This window comes from Leguminivora glycinivorella, chromosome 5 (genome assembly GCF_023078275.1).
Source record: "Leguminivora glycinivorella isolate SPB_JAAS2020 chromosome 5, LegGlyc_1.1, whole genome shotgun sequence".
NCBI lineage: Eukaryota > Metazoa > Arthropoda > Insecta > Lepidoptera > Tortricidae > Leguminivora > Leguminivora glycinivorella.
Genome location: NC_062975.1, coordinates 12,984,995 through 13,007,837, shown reverse-complemented (window position 1 = coordinate 13,007,837; position 22,843 = coordinate 12,984,995). Strand labels below are relative to the sequence as shown.

At 37.0% G+C, this 22,843-nt stretch overlaps 1 protein-coding gene across 1 annotated transcript in view; it reads left to right on the top strand.

Annotated features, from left to right (window-relative positions):
* Positions 1 to 19,553: 19,553 nt before the first annotated feature.
* LOC125226519 (collagen alpha-5(IV) chain-like) overlaps positions 19,554 to 22,843 on the top strand; it is a 28,566-nt gene continuing 25,276 nt past the window's right edge. The window contains exon 1 of the mRNA XM_048130505.1: positions 19,554 to 19,751. Within this exon, the coding sequence (XP_047986462.1) occupies positions 19,554 to 19,751 (198 nt within the window). The remainder of the gene's footprint in view (positions 19,752 to 22,843) is intronic.

Genomic DNA, 22,843 nt, shown 5'->3' with positions numbered 1-22,843 from the left:
GAAAAGTTGATTCGCCGTAAGTTTTATATGTAATAACGAGTCAATTTCCTCGTCATAGACGCTTGTTCTGTTACAAGCTTACTACGAGCGTGACGTGACGTGTTGGAAACTCGAATTTTGTATGGAAAATGTGGCACACAATTTTTTATCGTCGGGATCGAATCAGCTCGTAATTCTGAGAAGAATGAGCCCAAACACGTCCAGATCTGGTAAAACTCGATATTAAGATAACTTCCCTTCATGTCTCATAGTCCTGGGACAGCTTGTATAGGTAACACACTAAGTAACTCTTACTATTTATTTTCTCAGTTTATTGTCTAGCAAGTCTGTGACTATATTAAGCACTTGTATACCTACGCGACCCGTTTTAAAATTTCTTAATCCTTACTGGTTTTCAGAGGTCCGTTACTCTAATCCAAATATTCCGTATAAATAATATAACATTATAACGAATGAAATCACGTCACCGCTCATAAAATAACAGATTAACATATTATATGCATTAGCATCATTATAAAAATAATTCGCTAAACTATTTGTGTGGCTGTCGGCTTCGAGGAGGTCTAATGAAAGATGAATGAGGGCTACGTAGTTACTAGACTACGTCGACTGTGACTCAGGGTACTTCTTGTCGCTAGTTGCTAGGCGATTCTGGTACAATGAAAAACGTTTAGGAACAAGTAAAAGCTGTACGACATATTGAATAAACAGTTAGTCATTGTTAAATATTTTGAATACTAAAGGATAATAAGAGTCTTTTTAACCGCCTTCCAAATCTCAAAGGAAGGGGTTATCTCAAGTCGTCTGTATGTTTTTTTTTTTTTTTGTTTTTTTTTAATGTTTGTTCCTCGATATCTCCGTCGTTACTAGACCGATTTTGAAAATTTTTTCTTTGATTGAATGTATATGCATACAGATTGGTCCCATTTTTCTCAGAACCCAGTTCTGATGATGGGATCCTGGAGAAATCGAGGGAACTCCTCAAATCTGAAAGGCATACATATGGTGATTTTTGTGTTTTTAAAGGAACAGCATGCATTTACGTACGTAACAGTGACATTTGGTGCAGTGGAACTCCTGATGATGGTCAGAATGGAACTCCTCAAATGTGAGAGGCACACTTATAGTGACTTTGGTATTTTTATAAGAACAGCATGCACTTACGTCCAGAACAGTGATATTTGGTGCAGTGGAATTGCTGATGATGGTCAGAACGGAACTCCTCAAATCTGAACGGCACACTTATAGTGACTTTGGTATTTTTATAAGAACAGCATGCACTTACGTCCAGAACAGTGACATTTGGTGCAGTGGAACTGCTGATGAAGAGTGAGCCGCCTCTGGTTAGAGTTCCGTTCTGATAATCATTCTCATCTGTAAGTACTTCAGAATCATCCAGATTTCAAAATTGGTTCAGAAAAGACGGAGATATCGAATAACAAACATTAAAAAATACGCAGACGAATTGATAACATAATCCAACATTTGAAAGTATTTATCACCAGAACCCCAAAGGAAGGCGGTTTTTTTTTTCTTAAAAATTATTTTATACCTACTCGTGGACATAAGGTCAATACAGGTAAGTATTAAGTATGCCAGTCGGGGATAAGGTTTTCATGCGAGTTCATACATTTGGTATTTGCTACGAGTAACAAGTTAAGTGGTAAATGTATGACCTGTTGACCTCATTAATAAACATTGGTCATTGTTCAAACAGGTCAAATGTGAAAGTCAGATTTTCAGTATACCACACTCTTTATTAATCGTATTCCGTACGTTAAATAAATACAATACAAATCTAATTGCAGAGCGAAGAATGTATTTCCAGGCCTAGTACAATGAGTAAGTATGTATTATTTATAGGAATACTCAAGAGAAGTACATATACTCATCCTTTTGAGCAAATTACGCATTTCCAAACGTACAGTCAGCGCAGAAAGAAGTGATACCCCTTTCAAATAGTCTTTTTTTTTGCATGAGAGGTCACTTTTATTTACATCTGACTCGTTCTACTCTAAAAAGGGATCGTTGAAAAATACAAAATATAGCCGCCAGAAAAAAGAGATAGGACATACGTTACCACTTTTGAATTTTTGTTACGTCTTATTAACCCGCCATATACAGATATAGTGCGAAAAGATTTGCCTTCGTATTGTTACGGAAACGTACGAACGTGTCATGCTATTTCAGTCAGTGTCAGTACAAGATGTACTGACATTGACTGAACTAGCATGACAAATACGAACGTTTCCGAAGGAAACCCTTTACGCACTACATCTGTATGACATAGGTTGATACTGCTTTTAAGGGCAAGGCAAATCTAATAACTGACATAACTGTCAGAAAAGAGAGTAAATCGTGCAATCACATAATTTATAACAAAACTTTGTATCTGCTTAGAATCACCTATCTATTCACATTGTATAAAAATACAATATACATTATGCTAAACTACTTAATCATGAATTTATATATCATTATCGTAATCAATGTTTATTTAGTATATTTTAATAAATTAATAGATAAACATAGAATTTAGAAATATTTCTAATGACTTTAATTACATATCAAATAGAGAATAATTATTGACATTGACATATTGCGAATTGATTACGGACTGTATTTTTTTAATGTTATTGTAATTATTTTGTTAAGCACTTAGACATGACATGACATATTATTTTTATTTTTGACATTTAATATAATGTTAATGCCGTTTATAGCGGCATGAATTATATGTATGTTTTTATCGTGAATTAATATAAATATTGTATCAAATTTTTCTTGTCTAGTATAGTAACTATTACTTTTCTACTTAGGTATGTTGTTAAATCGTATATACTTAAAATGAAAGCACATTTTTCATATAATCTACATATAAGGTACAGCGGGGCAAATCTCGACTGGGGGTCAATTATAACTAATCCATATTTCCATTATTACACTATGATGTTGAGTTATACATGTATCCACAGAACACGCCTACCATATATTACCGGTGAAAACTCTATTTAATAATGCAAACATTGTAAAATATGACAAAAATGGACCAGTTACATTTACCCCTTGCATTTTATCCACTAGTGGGTAAAGTAATTTAACCCTAATATAGTCAAATTAACTGCTTTAAAATAGATAAAAGTAGGTGAAGATTTACCACCTGTGGAACTATTGGAAGCAGTGATAAACGCATTTTTTGCGTTATAGTTTCCTCATTATAGTGAGGGAAAAAGTTTTGTGTTACACACGGGTGCAAATGTATTTTACTTCTCATGTATTGAAAAACTCGCTAAAGTCGCACGTGCCAATATTGATACCTGAGCAAGCGAAAGATTCCAGTAGTAAAAAGTGGAATATTGAGCTTGAGCGGGTTTCAAGGCACGAAGGTTAACGAAACTTTACCATCGAGTGAAACACAACATTTTTTATCACATCGACACGAACAAAATACTGACTAAAAACATGAAACTAAATCAAATCCATCAATTTATTCACCTTAAGGCATCAAGTTAAAATTTGCATGAAATTACTTTGCACTCTTTTGGGTAAAATGCAAATTTGCTATCTGTTTTCGAATAGCAAAAAGAGAGTCTTTACCAGTTGGTGTGGTGAAAAAGTCAAAAACGAAATATCAACAATAATGAAAATAACGGAGAAACGTTCAAATTGCTCGATTTTTGAAGTGGAGATAAGTAGTTGAATGGATGGAGTGACATAGGCTACTTTTTGTGTCTTTATAACGCGAGCGAAGCCGCGGGAAAAAGATAGTATTCACATATTTCTAACTAGGATGACTTAGAGTCACAAAATACTGTTGCAATATACTTAGCCTGTGAAATATACGTTATGCTGAAACCATAATTCACACTGGCTGAACCGAACTTACAGCAAAACGTATGAAATATAGCAGTTTGTCTCGCGTGTCCTCGAAAACAGAGCTTAAAATACTATATTCAAATACATACTTGTAACCAAGGATTATATAGGGATTTACAATCTTCATACTAAAAATCCTACCTCGATATTTTAGCGCCACCTTTTAAATACTATAATAACTACATTGATGATGCCTACATTTTTTTTTAAATGTGTATTGACATGATATTAAATTAAAGAAATATGTCATTTGTTCTTATATGAAATAAAAACACGCAAAAATATTTGGGGAAAATATGATTTTGGCCACTTTCAGGCTACGAAACAGCGTCCTCTAGTTTTAAGCCTAAAAAGCTCATATATTTCAGGGGTACACTTTTTTGTATGGGCTTTGTCAGTCCCGTATTATATCGATCTTGCTTGTAACTATGTATATTAAAAAGTTAACTTCATAACTTCGCATTTTCGTTTTTTTTTTTACATTTTAATATGCACTGCTTAGTGGCTACCCCTTTTTGGAATACGCCCGTGAGTTAATGTTACGTTGTCGTAGATATTATAAAATCATTATTAGGTACAGAAAATTACATAATCTTTCTATGATAAGTTAATCTAACTATGATAAGTTACCTCTCTGTTATGTATATTTAGGTAGGCAACGATTTCATCGCATAGCTGCATAGTTAAGTAACTATTCCAAGTGGAAGGAAGGTTAACAGATGTAATAATTTACTTTGTATGTATTTGTTATTGTCATTTTATGAGTATTAGCAGAGCATTATATTAGGTGTCTACATAAATAATAATATAAAGCGACGTTTTAACTCAATGTAGTAAAATAGTACAGAAAGATATTTTAGCACCAAAACCACATAATATGTATTAATTTACGTAGCTTGATCAGTACCATTGTACATAACATAGCGTATGTTACGTACGATAAGATTATAATTATACGACAGTTATTTTTGTGTATTATGAGTACTTAATAGTGTGTATACGTTGCCTTAAAACAGCACATACCTACAGTCAACCAATTGGAACCCTAGGCCACTGTAAAACTGTGTCAAAGTGACGTTATAAATCAAATTGTAAGAAATCTCTTACTGCTTGTCATTTTGACAAGGTTGTAGAGTGGCCTAGGGTTTCAATTGGTTGACTGTACATTCCTAAATCGTGATCAAAAGTACAGACACAAATAATAGTAAGAAATTCATTGAGAATGAGAAGAATTTAAATTAGGCATACCAAAAACAATGTAAAATAACAGTACTGACAAGAATAACATGTACAAGGTCATTGCCTTTAAGGGTTGTGGGGCATTGGCATCAAAACATATTGGGCGTAGTGATATCGGTCCATCGTTCATGCTTTGCTTATTGTGTTGTCAATCATACGTGAACCGGTCTACTTACGAGCACCAGGGTGCGTAGCCGACTGGCACAAACGCTCACGAAACGCTCACGAAACGAAACGCTAGTAGATATCTATCTCTATCGCTCGTGCGTATTGGCGCGACAGAGCCAGACTAACTGGCGCGGCGTTTCGTTTTCGTTTGGCGTCGGAGAAATGCCATTCGGCTACGCACGCAGTTTCCCATTACATGTCAGCGATTAAATGGCAAATATATTTTTCACCACACCAACTGATAAAGTCTTACTTTGCTATTCGAAAACAGATAGTAAAATTGCATTTTATTAACAAGAGTGCATTGTTCATACAAATTTTAACTTGATATCTTGAGCTGGCTGGTAGAAATAACCTATTAAATGATGATTTTGAATTATAAATATTGAATAAATTGATAGATTTGATTTAGTTTGACGTTTTATTTTCAGTATTTTGTTCGTGTTGGTGTGGTGAAAAATTCTATATTTTACAAGGGGGCTACGCTCGCGGTTCAAAAAGTGGAATCTTGACCGTTGCGAGGGTTTCAAGGCACGAAGGTTAAACAAACTTTGCCGCCGAGTGAAACACAAAATTTTTCACCACACCAACTTTTTGGCGTTAAATAACTATTTGGCGGCCGATCTGGCCTAATGGGCCTCTGGCCGAATCCCAATAACGGCCTTTATTTATGTGACGAGTAGAGATCCTGAGTTATAGGTTTTTTATAAGTATTTACATAAATCGTTGTCATACACACACCAACTTTTTAAGCTTAATGTGGGAGTCAATCTGTGTGAGAATATCCTGTAAAATGTATTTACTTATAGTATTTATTCATACGATCAGGTCTTAGTCTTACGTAGTAGTATCGACTCCTAGTCGACACAAACGTAGAAATTGAAATATACATATTTATTAACTTTTAATAGTAGTTCCCGTTTCATTTCTAGAGAACAATTTTTAATGAGTAATGTCGAATTATAATACTTATACAAATAGTATACAAGTATGTGTTAGAGTGCACCTATATGTATAATATACCTACAATGCGTATATTGCATTTGACAGATTGGTATAAGTATTTGTGGTATATTTGTGGTGGTGTGGTAGTGGTGATTTTCTTTTTCTCTTCTTTGTTTCCAATGCACCGCCTACAGTCTTTTCTGCTTTGCCTTAAGGTTGACTGGTAGAGAGTGTCTCATGGCATTAAGTTCGCCTTTTGTACATTAAGCTTGTATTTTGTGCAATAAAGTTTAAATAAATAAATAAAATATTTTAATTTGGTAACTAATTATATTGAAAATCCAGGATTTAAATTATATACTACGCTCAATGCAAACGCATCGTTATAATATAAATATCTAATATTATATATGTTTAGAATTCCGTCATACGCGGAAACAGTTAATTAGCCTAACTAGCAAGTTTAGACTTCCGTTTTTTGATACGAGAAAAGAGATAAATATGACACCATATTTTGAGATCAGAATAAATTACCTACAGGTTATTTCAATAATAAATCAGCTTTTAATTAATTAGTTCTACAATTGGTTCCTGGATTTTCAAACCGCGCCCTCTCCACGGTGTAAAGTTAATAGCTGGATAAATACCTATTATAATAAAAATGAAAAGCTCTATTTAAATACAGTCAGCATCAATAATATTGGATGAAGCAACGCAACAAAAGTATCTGACATCCTGAATAACTTTTCTAAATATAAATCAAAGTCCATTGATTATTTTTATACCTATGTAGGTATCTCTTCTTCTTTTTAGCGGTTACAGAATGGCATTTACTTCTGTTCTGAAGTGTTATCAAAAATGGTACTTTTAATGCTGACTGTACTAATAACCACCTTTATTCATTATGGATGTGTTTTAAAAGTGGTTGAAATACATTAAGTAGTACCTAGAAAGGTGTGATCATCACTTGGGTGAACGCTGAACGTTTAAATGTCTTTCACTGCATGTTCACAAGGTTGCTGGTAAGATTATTTTAATAGTTTTCTCTCACTATGGCGTCAAAGGAAGTTTTGCGTCTTGTGTGTGATCATTCAATAAAAATATTAACAAATAAGATGCAATGAAATCGTTACGGTGATGAGAACCATGGATCGCAAGAAAAAGAATACAGGGGAAGTGCTAATTTCTTTCGAAGTGCATCGTGACTTGCCGTTGGCCGTGAATGCGACATAAGTTTGACGACCGGTCTGGCTCATGTCGATGGCCTGCTAATGCGCATTTATTTGAGTCATGGATGTTTTCTATGTATATAATATCTATTAAGTATGTATTTCATCGCTTATTAGCACCCATAGTACAAGCTTTGCTTAGTTTGGGGCTAAGTTCATCTGTGTAAGGTGTCCCCAATATGTATTTATTTATTTATGTCCAAATGGTCAAATATTGCGGCAGCTAATCCATCATAAAATTTGTAAATTCGTTAATTCCCTTAGTTCCAAATGTTTTTAACAGTGTTTATCTGTTTAAGTACTGCCTTGGGCAAAATTCCGAACTCGGATCGCCCGGGGACAAACTTCAGGAGAAGCTCAATAAATAATGTTTCCGTATCCCATCTTCAAACAACGATAAGGAAATTTTCAGAAATATAAACGAGAAGCAATTTTTATCTCATACTATTATATGTTCCTTACTTTATTATTACTGTTATCCTGTTTCCAAAGGGAATTAAGATATGTATTGGGTTGGCACAAAAGTAATGACACACTCTACAAAACTCTATACATTTCCTTTCTTAAGTTAATTGTTTTCGATAATATTCTAGTATGTTGTAGAACATTCTAGGTACTTCTAATGTGAGGGTATATAAAGCCGCCCTCGTGATTGGTTTAGTTAGATTGAAATAAAATGGACGAGCGACAAGTTCGAACACTTTACTTATACGAGTACTTGTTAGGCCACAGTGCGCGGGCTGCGGCTGACAATATCAACACTGCATTGGGCGCTGGAAGTACAAGCCATGCCACGGTGTCCAGATGGTTGGACCGTTTTAAATCAGGAGACAGGAGCCTTGAAAGTCAGTCACGCTCAGGGCGACCACCTGCATTCAATGATGACGATTTACGCCGCGAACTACAGTCGAATCCTGATGCTACTACTCATGAATTAGCGGAAGCACTTAACTGTAGTCACCACGCTGTGGAATACCATCTGCATGAGCTTGGGTATCGAAAAGTTTTGGCTCGATGGGTACCGCACATCCTTACCGACGCCAGTCGTGCAGTCCGTGTCGCCATCTGTCAATCACTTTTGCTGCGACCCCGACGTAAATGAATCATGGATTTATTATGAGAACGATACACGTCGTGCTTTTTGGCTGCCTCGAGAAGAAACGCCACCAACTCAACCGAAGCTGAGTCAAAAGAACCGCTTAAAAGTTTTGCTTTGTTGTTTCTGGGACTCGCAAGGCATGCTGTTTCATGAACTATTACACAATGAAACTGTAAACGCTAACAATATATTCAACACAGCTCACCGAACTATCTTCTGCTGTCATGAAAAACCGGCCAAGAGCGTGTCGGGCCACGCTCAGTGTAGGGTTCCGTAGTTTTCCGTATTTTTCTCAAAAACTACTGAACCTATCAAGTTCAAAACAATTTTCCTAGAAAGTATTTATAAAGTTCTACTTTTGTCATTTTTTTCATATTTTTTAAACATATGGTTCAAAAGTTAGAGGGGGGGGACGCACTTTTTTTTCCTTTAGGAGCGATTATCTCCGAAAATATTAATATTATCAAAAAACAATCTGAGTAAACCCTTATTCATTTTTAAATACCTATCCAACGATATATCACACGTTTGGGTTGGAATGAAAAAAATATCAGCCCCCACTTTACATGTAGGGGGTGTACCCTAATAAAACATTTTTTTTCCATTTTTTATTTTTGCACTTTGTTGGCGTGATTGATATACATATTGGTACCAAATTTCAGCTTTCTAGTGCTAACGGTTACTGAGATTATCCGCGGACGGACGGACGGACGGACGGACGGACGGACGGACGGACGGACGGACGGACGGACGGACGGACAGACAGACATGGCGAAACTATAAGGGTTCCTAGTTGACTGCGGAACCCTAAAAACGACGAAGACGAGCCACTGTAATTTTACTACATGATAACGCTCGACCTCATGTCGCATCTACCGTTCGCCAACAGCTGCAGAACTTGGGCCGGGAGACGATACCCCACCCACCTTATTCTCCAAACCTCGCACCATCAGACTTTCATTTGTTTAGAGCCCTGAAACGACATTTGCGGGGTAAACAGTTGAACAACAATGATTTCCATGATGTACAGTTGACGAGGCACAGCCATCAGAGTTCTGGGCGAAAGGCATCCAAACTTTGCCGGATCGTTGGCAAGAAGTCATAGATGCTAATGGTGATTACAACATCGACTAAGCTTTTTGTATTGTAATAATAATGAAAAATATAAAACGTAAACCAAGTGTCTCATTACTTTTGTGCCAACACAATAGTTGTAGAGAATTATTAAACTTATTTTTTAATATAGTTACTCAAAAAGTGACAGACATACAGACAGACAGACGGACAGACAGACGGACAGACGGACAGACGGACAGACGGACAGACGGACAGATGGACAGATGGACAGACAGACAGACAGACAGACACGTCAAACTTGGGTGTTATAAGTTCGTCGTTTTTGCGTCGGGGTTAAAAATAGAAAACCACCTTTCTTTGATATCGGTTTAAGTGCTATAACGTATTCTATGAAAAAAATATATATAATTTGCCTATCTTCAAAAAACTTTACCTACCCAATTGTGATTTTTTCATTTTTCCTTTAATTAAAAAATATATAAGATTGTTATTAAAGTGTTATCATAATGCACTTTACTGCCACAGGTTAAAACTTTTAGATCGCAACAAAGGGTAACAGTATGGAAAAAGCTTCTATTAGTTACGAAACGATATTGGCTGCTGCCGCCTACTTATTTTTAGAACAAGGTACAAATTATGTAAATCTTATACTTTTAAACGAGCAATTCTTGTATATTTATTTATTTATATATACCGACGATCTCGGAAACCGCTCTAACGATTTCGCTGAAATTTGTTATGTGGGGGTTTTCGGGGGTGAAAAATCGATCTAGCGTAGCCTTAGATCCCGGAAAACGCGAATTTTCGAGTTTTAATGAGTTTTTCTTTCGCGCTAGGAAACGTAAAATATGGTCAAAAATTTCGCCGCGCGCGCATCGGTTCCGCTTAGCTCAATCATACGAGGTCAGGGTTTCGAATCCCGACCAGAAATTAAGTTTTTTTTTTGTTTTTGTATTTATAAGAGTTTTTTTTATCTAAAGACGTGATATAATAAAATAGAACCGAGCGAAGCTCGGTCGCCCAGATATTATTTAATAAAATTTACAAAGTACAGTCAACAACACAGCTGTGAATACAGATAAAGTGCCAAAAATATATATGTATACAGACTTTATTGCCTGTACATAAAGTTATAATACCTTTGTTAAGTGCCTTTATTGTTGTCTGGTAGAGATCGCTCTTTAGCGATAAGACCGCCTGTTGTCTGCCTCTATTTATAATCATTTGTTTTGTCTCCACTGTATCTTTTGCTGAGGTGTGCCAATAAAGAGTATTCTATCTATCTATAAAGGTGTGTATACATATTTTTAGCACTTTGTATTCACAGCTGTGTTAACTGTACCTACCTGAGATGACTTAATAATATCGATTCAACTTGGGTAATATTAGTCAATAAAGTAATATCACTTTAAATTATATCATTAAACACCTACATATATTCGTGGATGACGAAAATTAAGCAGTTTCACATCGTGTGATTTGAAAAAGTCTCGCGCGAGTTATAAAGATTATGCAAATTGAGTTCATAACAAACAGACCTCTAAACTCCTTGTTTCACGTAATTGAAATCAGATACCTAATTATCATTAACATCGAAACCGACGGATGTTATAAATAAAGTTGTTCGTTGAGTCATAGCTCTTTAGACGACAGTGATACCGGTTTATGAACGGCTGCTTGTAACACTAATGCTACGTTTAATGTCAATCATGAGCATTTTCGTTTGCATTACCCGTACCTGTCTAAAGGTTGAAGATGTGCCGTGTGGCACGACGACCGTTCTACCGGCATAGCCGAAGTGACGAAGTGGTGATCGAAACGCAATCGGTTTCTGTCACGCCACTACAGAAGAGCGATAGAGAAAGCTAGCTAAGAAACGCTTACAAATAGCGTTTATGCATTTGGCTACATACTCTGATATTCATACATAGGTATCGGGGCGTCCAAGGTGCTCGCTAATATCTGAATCTATCGTATCTATTGTCAAGGCTCTAAAGTGCGTGTTCAGAGATTTTTGAGCACTTCGGGTGCACCGATATATATGATGGTGACGGGGTTACCTAAAGGTTGAAGATGTGCCGCGTGCCACCAATGACCGGCCCGTGACTCTAACGATGATGTAAATATACAGACTCCGATGCGAATGCTGCGGCATTTCCAATAATCTATTCATTGTAAGCTTGCGAACTCACCTGCATCACGTTTATTCATACGTTTTATAAAATTATTTCATAACAAATGCACTGGTGGCCTAGCGGTAAGAGCGTGCGGCTTTCGATCAGGAGGTCGCGGGTTCGAACCCCGACTCGTACCAATGAGTTTTTCGGAACTTATGTGTCATTTGATATTTGCCAGTCGCTTTTCGGTGAAGGAAAACATCCTGAGGAAACCGGACTAATTCCAATAAGGCCTAGTTACCCTTCGGGTTGGAAGGTCAGATGGCAGTCGCTTTCGTAAAACTAGTGCCTACGCCAAATCTTGGAATTAGTTGTCAGAGCGGACCCCAGGCTCCCATAAGCCGTAAAGCCGTGGCAAATGCCGGGATAACGCAAGGAGGATGATGATGATTTCATAACAAATGCGCGCGCTAAATAACCTCATGACATGACAATTTCAAAGTTTTTTACTTAAATAAAAGAAAGATTGACGACTTAGAGTACCTATGTGTTACATAAGTTGTTTGAATTACAAAAACAGCAATGACCTCATAGTGGAATTTATAGTTGAATATTTAAGTAAATTATGTCTGTCGGTGTCCTAACCGCGTCGAATCTGCGTGTCATAAGGTGCATCAAGAACGTTAACAATTATGAATGTAAAAACTATTGGGGCTAGGCTTTAATCAAGTAAACTATGAGAATTCTTTTATAACTGAATTTTATTTAGCTTGTCAACACGTTACATTTGAATTACGTTAAACCGCATTGATAGAGGCGCCACCTGACAGAACCTACTATGAACTAACATGACGGCTATCAAATAGGTCATCTACATACAGGTAGTATCTTTTAATTTATACTCCAACACTCCCACTTAAATTAATAAGATTAACTTCTGCAATAACTAAAACATAAATCAATATAAATCAGACCTTAAAATAATATCTGATCTCGAATGCAATTAAATTTGCCAACAGGCAGAGCTTTTGTGAGAAAATCTGCCAGTTGTAATGAACTTTCCACATATTTTATCGATTAATTGCACTCTGGTTATCTACGTGGAGTGTTACAGATTCTTGCGGTCAACTTATATCAAACAATAATTGCTTTAACCACAAAATCTCCTTAGCCGCAACACTAGGTCTTATATGATAAAAACAATAACGCTCCCACTGTCTCTCTGTAAAGGAAATCACTGCACATTTCAATATTCAATTTCTCAACAACTATACATTTACGTCTGCGAGTATTACAGCCTTTAGCATCAGTCATATTAAATATATCTATATGTATCAAATTCTCTATTACATTTCTGACCTACAGAGTAACATCCTTTCTGTTAGTTAATCTCCATGGCAACAAAGCAATTGGAATCTAATGTTTCAAAATTTCAAAATTACACTTCACATCATTCAAAATCATGGATAAAATATCCTTTACGTATAAAGCCCATAATAGTCAACATAAATTACGCAATTGTCAGATTGACATAGTTTAAACACATATGATGTCAAAAATGAACAAAACCTTTTTTTCGATATCTAGAACTCTGCTTAAAGCCATACAAAGATTTGTTCAACTTACATACTTTTGACGACTCAGCTTTCACACCCTCTGGTACCTCGGAGAGCTCGCCATACAAGGAGGCGGTCTTCACGTCCAACTGCTGTATCTCGAGGTTTTCTTTGGCTGCCAAGCTCAATAGCAACCTAATGGAGTCATACCTGGTCGTAGGCGAAAACGTTTTCTTGTAATCCACATCTTTTACCTGTGAAAAACCTTTTGAACGAAGTCTAGCCTTAAATCTTTCTATTTCTCCTTCTCTGTTTCTGTTCTCACTACTCATTGCCTCTTGATATGTGTTTGGTATCTTCACTTCAGTAAAATTTACTTCTAAATTCTCGCTTGACTTATGAGACCGTAGTGTCATCATATTGCTGCGTACATCTTGATTGATAATGATTCGCTTCGGTGGCTGATATGAATCATCAGAGTCAGGACTTGAACTCTGCACGCTCTCATAGGATGACAGTTCGTCTTGACTTTCTTTTTGTGGTGAAGATGGGGCACTTTTTTCTTGATCGTTATCACTGTTATTTGTCATTATCTCGTTCTCATCCCCACTCAACTTAACCTGTGCAAAGTTTTGATGTTTTTCTGGTACATTTCCTTCATCAAATCTGACATCTCTAGATATTGTAATTTTCCTTGTATTCTGATCATACATCCTGTAGTTCTCTTGCTCATATCCAACCAGTAACATCTTCTCACACTTTCTGTCTAGTTTCGTCCTTTTCTCTTTTGGTGTATGGACATATCCCACAGAACCAAACACTCTGATATGCCTCAGACTTGGCTTATCACCAAACCACAGTTCATAGGGTGAGATGTTCGGTGTCTGGCTGGATGAAGTTCTGTTTAAGATGTATACTGCACAATTCGCAGCCTCTCCCCATAAGTTCATAGGTATGTCTTTAGCATAAAGCATTGATCTAGCTGACTTAATTATCGTTCTCAATTCTTTCTCGGCCTGATCTATCTGCTGAGCTGTGTAGGGCGCCTTACACTCATGGCTTATACCTTTGTCTTCTAGAAAGTTCTTAAAGTCGTGGTTTACGAACTCACCTCCATTATCTGTGTGTAAGGTGCGCACGTCATGCAAAAACCTGTTCTTTACAATAGCATTGTATTTCATGAAACAGTCAAGCACCTCATTCTTATGTTTCAAGAAGTAAATATGACGATAGCTTGTCGCTCCATCCTTAAACAAAACAAAATATCTCTTTCCTGACACAGACAGTTCCTCTATAGGGCCACAGACGTAACTGTATACAATATCTCCAGGTTGGGTTGGGCCTCTATGAGATTTATTGAATGGCAGCCTGGACTGCTCGCCATACTGACACGCTTCGCATACAAAAGTGTCACTGCCAGTCAATGTCACAGGAATGTCACCATTTTTGCTCATATTTTGTAGTTCTTTAGTATTCACGTGCCCGAGTCTCTCGTGCCAAACTTTAATGTCAGTTTGCACTACGTTACAGGCCTCTTGTATAACAGTCTTAATGTTTAACTGATATAAATTGTTGTCTTTCATTTCGGCACACATCACAACAACATTATTTTTCATAAGGAGTGCTCTTTTATCATTCTTGGTTACTACGTAACCTTTTCTAGTTACTGCACCCTCTGAAAACAAATTTCTTCGCAAGTCAGGCACATACAACACATCTCGTAATATACATTGCTCCCATTGACCATTAACCACTTTATTTATCAGAATGGAGCCTTTTCCGCGAACTTGAATATCTTGTTTATTTCCCAACTTGACAGTTCTGTCATTTCCACTCTGATAATTCTCAAATTCATGGAAATAATCTCTTCTGAATGTCATGTGCTTACTCGCTCCCGAGTCTAAAAACCATACGTCATCATCACTATACGTATAAGAGGAACTATTCTCAGCACTCAACGCTAACATGTCTGATTGCTCTTGGTTCTTACGAACAGATTTCTTAGGGGCTCTACAATCCCTCGCAAAATGACCTCGTTTGTTGCAATTGTAGCAAACAAACCTATGTGTGTGACTGGAGGTACTAGCTTTACTATTGTTACCTTGTTTATACTGTTCGCTTGGCTTCTTTGACACTATTAATGCGGACTCACTTTCTTCATCTGTAGTCAAAGTCGCTTCTTCGTCTAACAATCTAGAAGTCAAATTCTGTAACGTTTGCTTAGACGACTCTAAAGATAGCCAAGCTTGCCGAAGGGAACGATAACTAGGAGGCAGGGTCGACAGTATTTTAGTAATTATGGCCATGTCACTAATAGTTTCACCACTTTCTTTCAACTGCTTGGCTAAATTTTCTACCTTCGAAATATGTTGAGCGATGCTGTCAGTTGCTGACATTTTATACTGGTAAAACTTTTCATGGACCATCATCTTATTATACTCCGACTTTTGTTCATATATCGACTCCAATTTATCAATAATCTCCTTGGCAGTTTCACAATTTTCTATGAGCGAGATTTGGTTCAAATCCATAGACGAGGTAATAATAAACATAGCCATGCCATCTTGTTTCAACCATTGTGCAGATTGAGTCGCCGTCGCTTGTTCGGGTTTTACTTGCGTAATATCCAAACCCTTAGCTTTCAAGGCACAATTTATCTGAAACTTCCACTGGCGAAAATTCCTACCATCAAATTTTTCTACTCGCATTGCATTAGTGACCTCCATCTTTTCTACCTATCTTTCACGCGAAACACACTTAATAAAATAATTTTATTTGTTCCCTACATCGATAGATGGCAGCACCATCTCTCTCGCTATATCGTAATCCTGCAAAAGGATTCATATAGGAGGTGCAAGCACAAATTGCTCGCCCTTAGAGTTGGTCAAAGGTGCCTAGCCTTCAGAGATAACATACACTAGAGAAATTTCGACGAGTACCTCGGCAGTCGGGGTGGTGTAGCGGTCGAACACGTCAGCCGCGATAGCTGGAGACCCGGGTTAGAGTCCCGGCTTCGCCACCAGTGGGCTTGATCGCTTTTTCTTTAGTGTATGCTATCTATTTCAGTTTATAATTATGAATATAACAATCTTCTTCTTCTAAATTTCTTTTTAGAAGAAAAATGTTTTAAGATATTAGCATCGTCCATGAAAGAGTGCAGGATCTAATTGTCACAAGTACAGTCAACCAATTGGAACCCTAGGCCACTGCAGAATTATGTCATAGTGACGTTATAAATCAGATTGTAAGAAATCTCTTACTGCTTGCCATTTTGACATGGTTGTAGAGTAGCCTAGGGTTCCAAGTTCCAATAGGTCGACTGTACACGTAATCTTATAGGCATGGCCAACATTTAAGCTAGTGGCGGCAGTTAAAACAGAGCAACTCCAAAGAAGTAGTTCAATTACATACTTGCTTTAAAACCAAGTCGTTTTTCACATACTTGTACCTACATTAATGTAAGAAAAGTACAGATGTAGTGCGAAAAGAATTTCTTTCGTATTTTTACGGAAAGGTACGAACGTGTCATGATATTTCAGTCAGTCTCAGTACAGTCAAGATGTACTGACGTTTCGTTCCAGTACGAACGTTTTCCGGGAAAACCTTTTCGCATTAAATCTGTAGCATCGTGATGTTCATGATTCTGAAGCCTGAGTAGGGTATTCATATTATTAACTTCACAACATTCAGCAAAAATGTAAGACTGAGGAAATACCAGTCGAATAATTATGTTCATGAGGCAATCTGTTCTTATTCTCACGCGAGACTTCGGGCGAAGCTCGATTTCTTTGCCCCATTCACCCATTACTAGGTCGAATTGTATTGGGTTCACAATGTGGGGGAGTCGGACAATCGGATTACCCAGTGTTTGCCATCGGCGGACGTTATCGTGATCACCTTTCGCAATGCTAAACGTTTTCCACGACAACTGGATAACTAGCCAACGTCACAATCGCTTACGCTTCGTAAACCTATTATTAGCTAGCTCTCTCTATCTCTTCTATAGTGGCGCGACAGAGTCAGACTGCGTTACGATCGCCAAATACCGTCAACTATTGTCACTTCGGCTAGGCCTGCGGTACTGTGTTTGTATATTTGGAAATTCTAATTGCAGTTTTAATGAACCACTATATTTTAATGACTTGACAAGGACGATATCCGATTACCAATGGTAAAATATTTGAATTTGATTTATGCAAACTTGAACAAGCTATGTTAGATTTATAGTTGCGACGAAAGGTTATAGCTTACCTAAACATGAACGCTTATGAAAAATATTGTCGTTAACCTCCAAGGAGACACATCCGTTATATTAGCAAAAATGTAGTTAAATAGATTAATTTGCTATATCTTTAGTATCTGAACTATGATGTATGCAATAATTTCTATAATATTACCTACGTTACGACTTATGACAAAAGATCTCCGATTACCGCAACAGCATAACCCGCAACGGCCTCCGCAATTGCAATACGATACACAACTTTACATTAATTGGCTGTTAAAATGCCGGTGCATAATGAAGCGTTGAATTAACTACGGCCGGCCCTCACGTAACGTAATACACCCATTGTTGACTTGTCAGAGTAACCCACTAACGCTCGATTGATATTATGAGTGGTCAATATCAAAGGTCAGAGAGCCACCTAGCCACTTTCGCTATCGTATAGCGAGTCAAGAGGCGCCGACCGCGCTAGGCGGATGCACGCGACCTTCGTCGGTTTGTCCAAGTGCTTAGCGCCTAGGTTAGCGTTCGAAGTTCGGAGAGTGTGTGACATAACTCGATGGCGTCACGTCCACCTTGACACAATAAAGACATAAACATAAATTGTCCATATTTCTCCCTTTTTGTCTTTTCAATCTTATGTCATATGACAATATGTATCTGTAAAAATGCAAGAATATGCTTATAATCTTTTGAAGTTATTCATTGAGTTAACGGGACAACATTAAGTTGTTGACATATGATATGTGCATGTAAACTTGAATGTTACATTGTTATGCGGCAGACTTATAACAAACTAAATGAGTAAACATTGGTAACTGGTTTTTTCTTTAAGTTATAGACGGTAAACCTATTCTTGGCACTGAAAAAGGCAGCAAATTTAAAAAATGTAGGGCTCACCTCACCGGCCCACTGTATTCATAAAACGCGTGCCTTCCTAAACCTGGACGTTGGCGGAATCATGGACAAGCCGACACTGACTGAAAATGTAGGGCAAAAGTTTAATTTCCATAGAAAATTTGAATTTCGCGGCATTTTTGAGTGCAAAGATTTGGTTGACCGTCTATATTTACCTATAGAAATTCGGTCGATAGCAGACTATGCTGCTTATTGTATCAAACAATGTGTCATATGTGACCATTCTTTTGTTGCTTTCCATTACCATTACCTTCTAGATTTTACATAAGAAACAACGTTAGTGTTTGCTGTAAAAAGTCAGTAATGTTTACCTCAAACGTTATTCAATAAAATAAATACCTAATAAATGCCAGAAACAGCACAAGATCCGCTTTTATTTATGCATACATGACCAACATATCATAAAGATGCGGAATATGCGACAGGTTGCCGTGATATAAATAATGTGATGAGGTTATATGCTCAGCGTACGGTCACGAGGAAAACTCATTCCTTCGTTGCCGTGACCAGATTACTGGAGATCAGTTTCTAGCTCAACATGATATATATTATTATATCCTACATTTTCATTACCGAAGGCGTGCATTAAGTGTGCGCGGTACGTCATTGGTTTTTCATTATGGCATGGCATTAATATCATACATAATTTAGGTATTTACCTATTACAACTAAACATATGGTATCAATCATTAGCCAAAGTCCTATTAAGGGAAAAAAATAAAATACGATATAAGTAGTTCAACATGAATGGTTTAAGTTTACTGTCCACTCACTGGGGCATGCGTGATGTATAATATATTCGGCAACCAAGCTTTGTTAAATACGACAAATGTAGGTGTTTGGATTTCTTTACCAACTGTTGTTAGCGAAATTCTCCTTTTGAAAATGCGAAAAGAACCTTTCAAATACTTCCACGTTTACGGGCCAGTAGCGTAAAGAAATAGTTTTGATGTGTGGTATGTGGTGTATGTGAAGTCGGTGTGGCGGATCGACAGGTTAATCGCATTTTGGGCCAGCCCAGTAAACTTGTATGTAAAAGGTCTTAACAACCTATCAACATACAATGTCCTTAGTATTATAGTATAGTAGTTGTTCGTTATAGGTATGGTGGGCTATAACAAATTAGAAACACGGAGGGATCTGTCACTCGCATGCTACGTGGTGAAGATCCTTCGCGGCAGTATTCACAACCCGGGGATCTTACAGCAGATGAATCTGTACGTGCCCAATGGCTACGTGGAGCGGAGGCGGCGGCCGCAGCTGCTGGTGGAACCGATCGGCAGAACCAACCTGCTTCGTAAGGCGCCTCTCAGTCGCACCGTCCGTACACTGAATTTAGTGGCTGATCAGACTGACTTGTTTAGTTGTCCAATGTCCGAATTTGTAAAAGTGTGTTTAAATGTTATATGTTATAATTTGATGTAATCGTAAGGTTTTGCTGATATAATTATGTAAATAACTATGAATAGGCACTATTGTATTAGGGTTACCTGTAAGGATAGTTGCTAAGTGACAATAAATAAAAATAAAATAAAATAAATAAATAGTACATTCTCCTGAATCACTAATCCGTCCGCCGAGGCAGGTAGGTAGTAGGTACGCGTATCGCATCCTAATGCAGAGCTATTTATATGGACCTCACGCGAGGCGAAACATTTTAATACTATCACAAAAGGCCTTTGATATCCGATAACAAGATTTAGGTGCAATTAAAAAAAGATTGATAATAATTTTTTTTTATACTACGTCGGTGGCAAACAAGCATACGGCCCGCCTGATGTAAAGCGGTCACCGTAACCTATGGACGCCTGCAACTCAAACAGTGTCACATGCGCGTTGCCACCCCATTAGAAGCCCATGTACATTCCCTTTTGCTGTGTTAAGTACACAGCAAAAAGGAGTGTACAAGTTCCAAGGAGGGTTCGGGTTGCCGACGGACGACGGACAATAGACGGAACAAGTTTTTTATTATTTAATGGACATTTGTTTACCAAAAACTTTATACTTAAATGTAATTGACATCATAGTACTAATTTACAGTTTATATGACTCAAATCAAAGAAATATTAAACAGACAATACGCTGTTATGAATGATTTATGAATGAGTGATTTTCATTTGCAACGGACTTTCTGCCCTTACATGTATAATTCTATTAAATTATCTTTACCACTACCCAATAGTGAGCGATTACTAGCTAGAATGATAAATAACACAACAGGTTGGAAAAACTATGACTGATAAATAAATAGAGTTCTTAGATTTTTTCTTAATACATGCATTTTATGTCTGGTTTCATTTATCGCCCGTATAATGGTTACACACTGTATAATTGCACATTTCAAGTTATTTAACCTACAAAATATTTTGTAAATTATGTATCCCACACTACCAGACCAGACCATATTTCACAGCTATCCTGTCCAACGTAAATCCCAGGTTTCCGGGCGCGCTCAACCGAACACTCGATTGTCTGTTTTCTGAACCGAGTTCAAGAGGTACATACTTAGCATTCTTGCAATTTTCATGCTCCACGGAGTGCCCAACTGTCAAAGTAGCGCATTAGTTTTACCATACCTATATCAATGTTTATATTTGTGATTTTAGTTAATTCCAGTTGCAAAGACACTGGTATTATTTTGATGGCATTTAACAAATACATTTTTTTAGGGTGCCTACATCTAGCGTCTCGCGAGCGTAGCATCGGACCAACTGTATGGAAAAAGACGCCGCGCCGACGCAACGTCAGGCTTTGCCATACAGTTGGCCCGACGCTACGCTCGCGTGACGCCAGATGTGGGGGACCCTTATGTGTCATAAGTAGTAGTAGTAGTAGTAGTAGTAGTAGTAGTAGACTCTTTATTGCACAATTAATAACAAAAAACATAGTAAAGAACAGTACAAAGGCGAACTTATCCCTTTGAGGGATTTCTTCCAGTTAACCTTTGAGTGAATGAGAGGATAAAAAGAGATGAGGGTGACAAATGCATATTTTTTTTTTCCAAATACGTAGGTACTTAATATGATTTTGCCTGCCTTTTATATCTCACAATATCGTCATATATTTAATTATATTAATTATATATTTAGTTATTATTAGGTATTTACAGATTAACGTTTTAAGTTAATATGCAAAACTAGTTTTCCTGAATGGCTTGGTAAAGACTAAATACTAAAACAAACATCGAGTCTGTATTAGCGCAACCGTAGTCTCATGATGCAAGCACCTCTAAACAAAACAGAAAATATTTAAAATTGCAAACGGGACTTAATCGCGTATTTACTATGTTTTAAACACTATGTTTTAAACACTAACCTCCGACGTTTCAAGGACGGCATTGTCCCGTGGTCTCGGATATGTGTAAAAATCGTGAAAGTTTGAATCAGTGTTTTAAAACAGAAAATATTCTTAAAACTGTATATTTACCTGCTTAAACTGAAAATAAACCCAACACAAGGATCTCATACAATGGAAATTTGACATACTTTTATTTCATTTCGCATGTGACACACGCGTAAGGTGATGTTATCCGCGAAAAAGAATAAATCGCTTGCATGTCTTGTGTCTCAATTTTTTTTTAGCTCGTGAAATGCGATAAGTAGGTAACATATTTTTTTTCACTTGACACCTCCAAAAATAACTGGTGACTCAACTACTACAGGACACGAGGTTCAATAATGACCCATACAAATTTGGCACGTTTAATATGTTCCCGTTTGAGTATTTGTGCGTTTTCACATTATCTGTTCCGATGTCGGACGTTGAAAGGATTTCAAAGGCAAAAATCAAAGATGGCGGCTTAAACTTATGGGATTTAGGTCCTACATCCGATATCGGATAGGATAATGTGAAAACGCACTTAGGTACCTACTATTAGGTACCAATAAAACCATTTAAACTAACATAGTTAATTTATTACCTGTCACTGCAATGTCACAGTTTCGTTTTCTTTCAACCCCTTATTTGCCAAGAGTGGCACTGAAGCTTTAGTAGTTTCATGTGTTCTGCCTACCCCTTTATGGGATACTAAAATGATATATTGTATGTATTAAGACAAATTAAAACAAGAAATAAAACTGTAATTTATTCATGATGGTACGGACAGTCTAATGAGTAACGGTACTTGACAGCAGGATAAATATCAAGTTTTTCAAATTCCATTACCACAGCCACGTTCCTCCAGGATAATTTAATTTCCCTCATTGAGTTATGTATATTACTTTGCAAAGACGGTCATCAGGACTATTAAGTATGATGCAAAAACAATTCTACTTGAGCGACGTCAAAAGCTTTATGCTAATATGGTTAGTTTTCCACCTATTTAAGTGTTCAATAAAAAAAATCCAAAGCACAAGTACTGCCTAATACAAATATATTTCACGACCATTCAAATT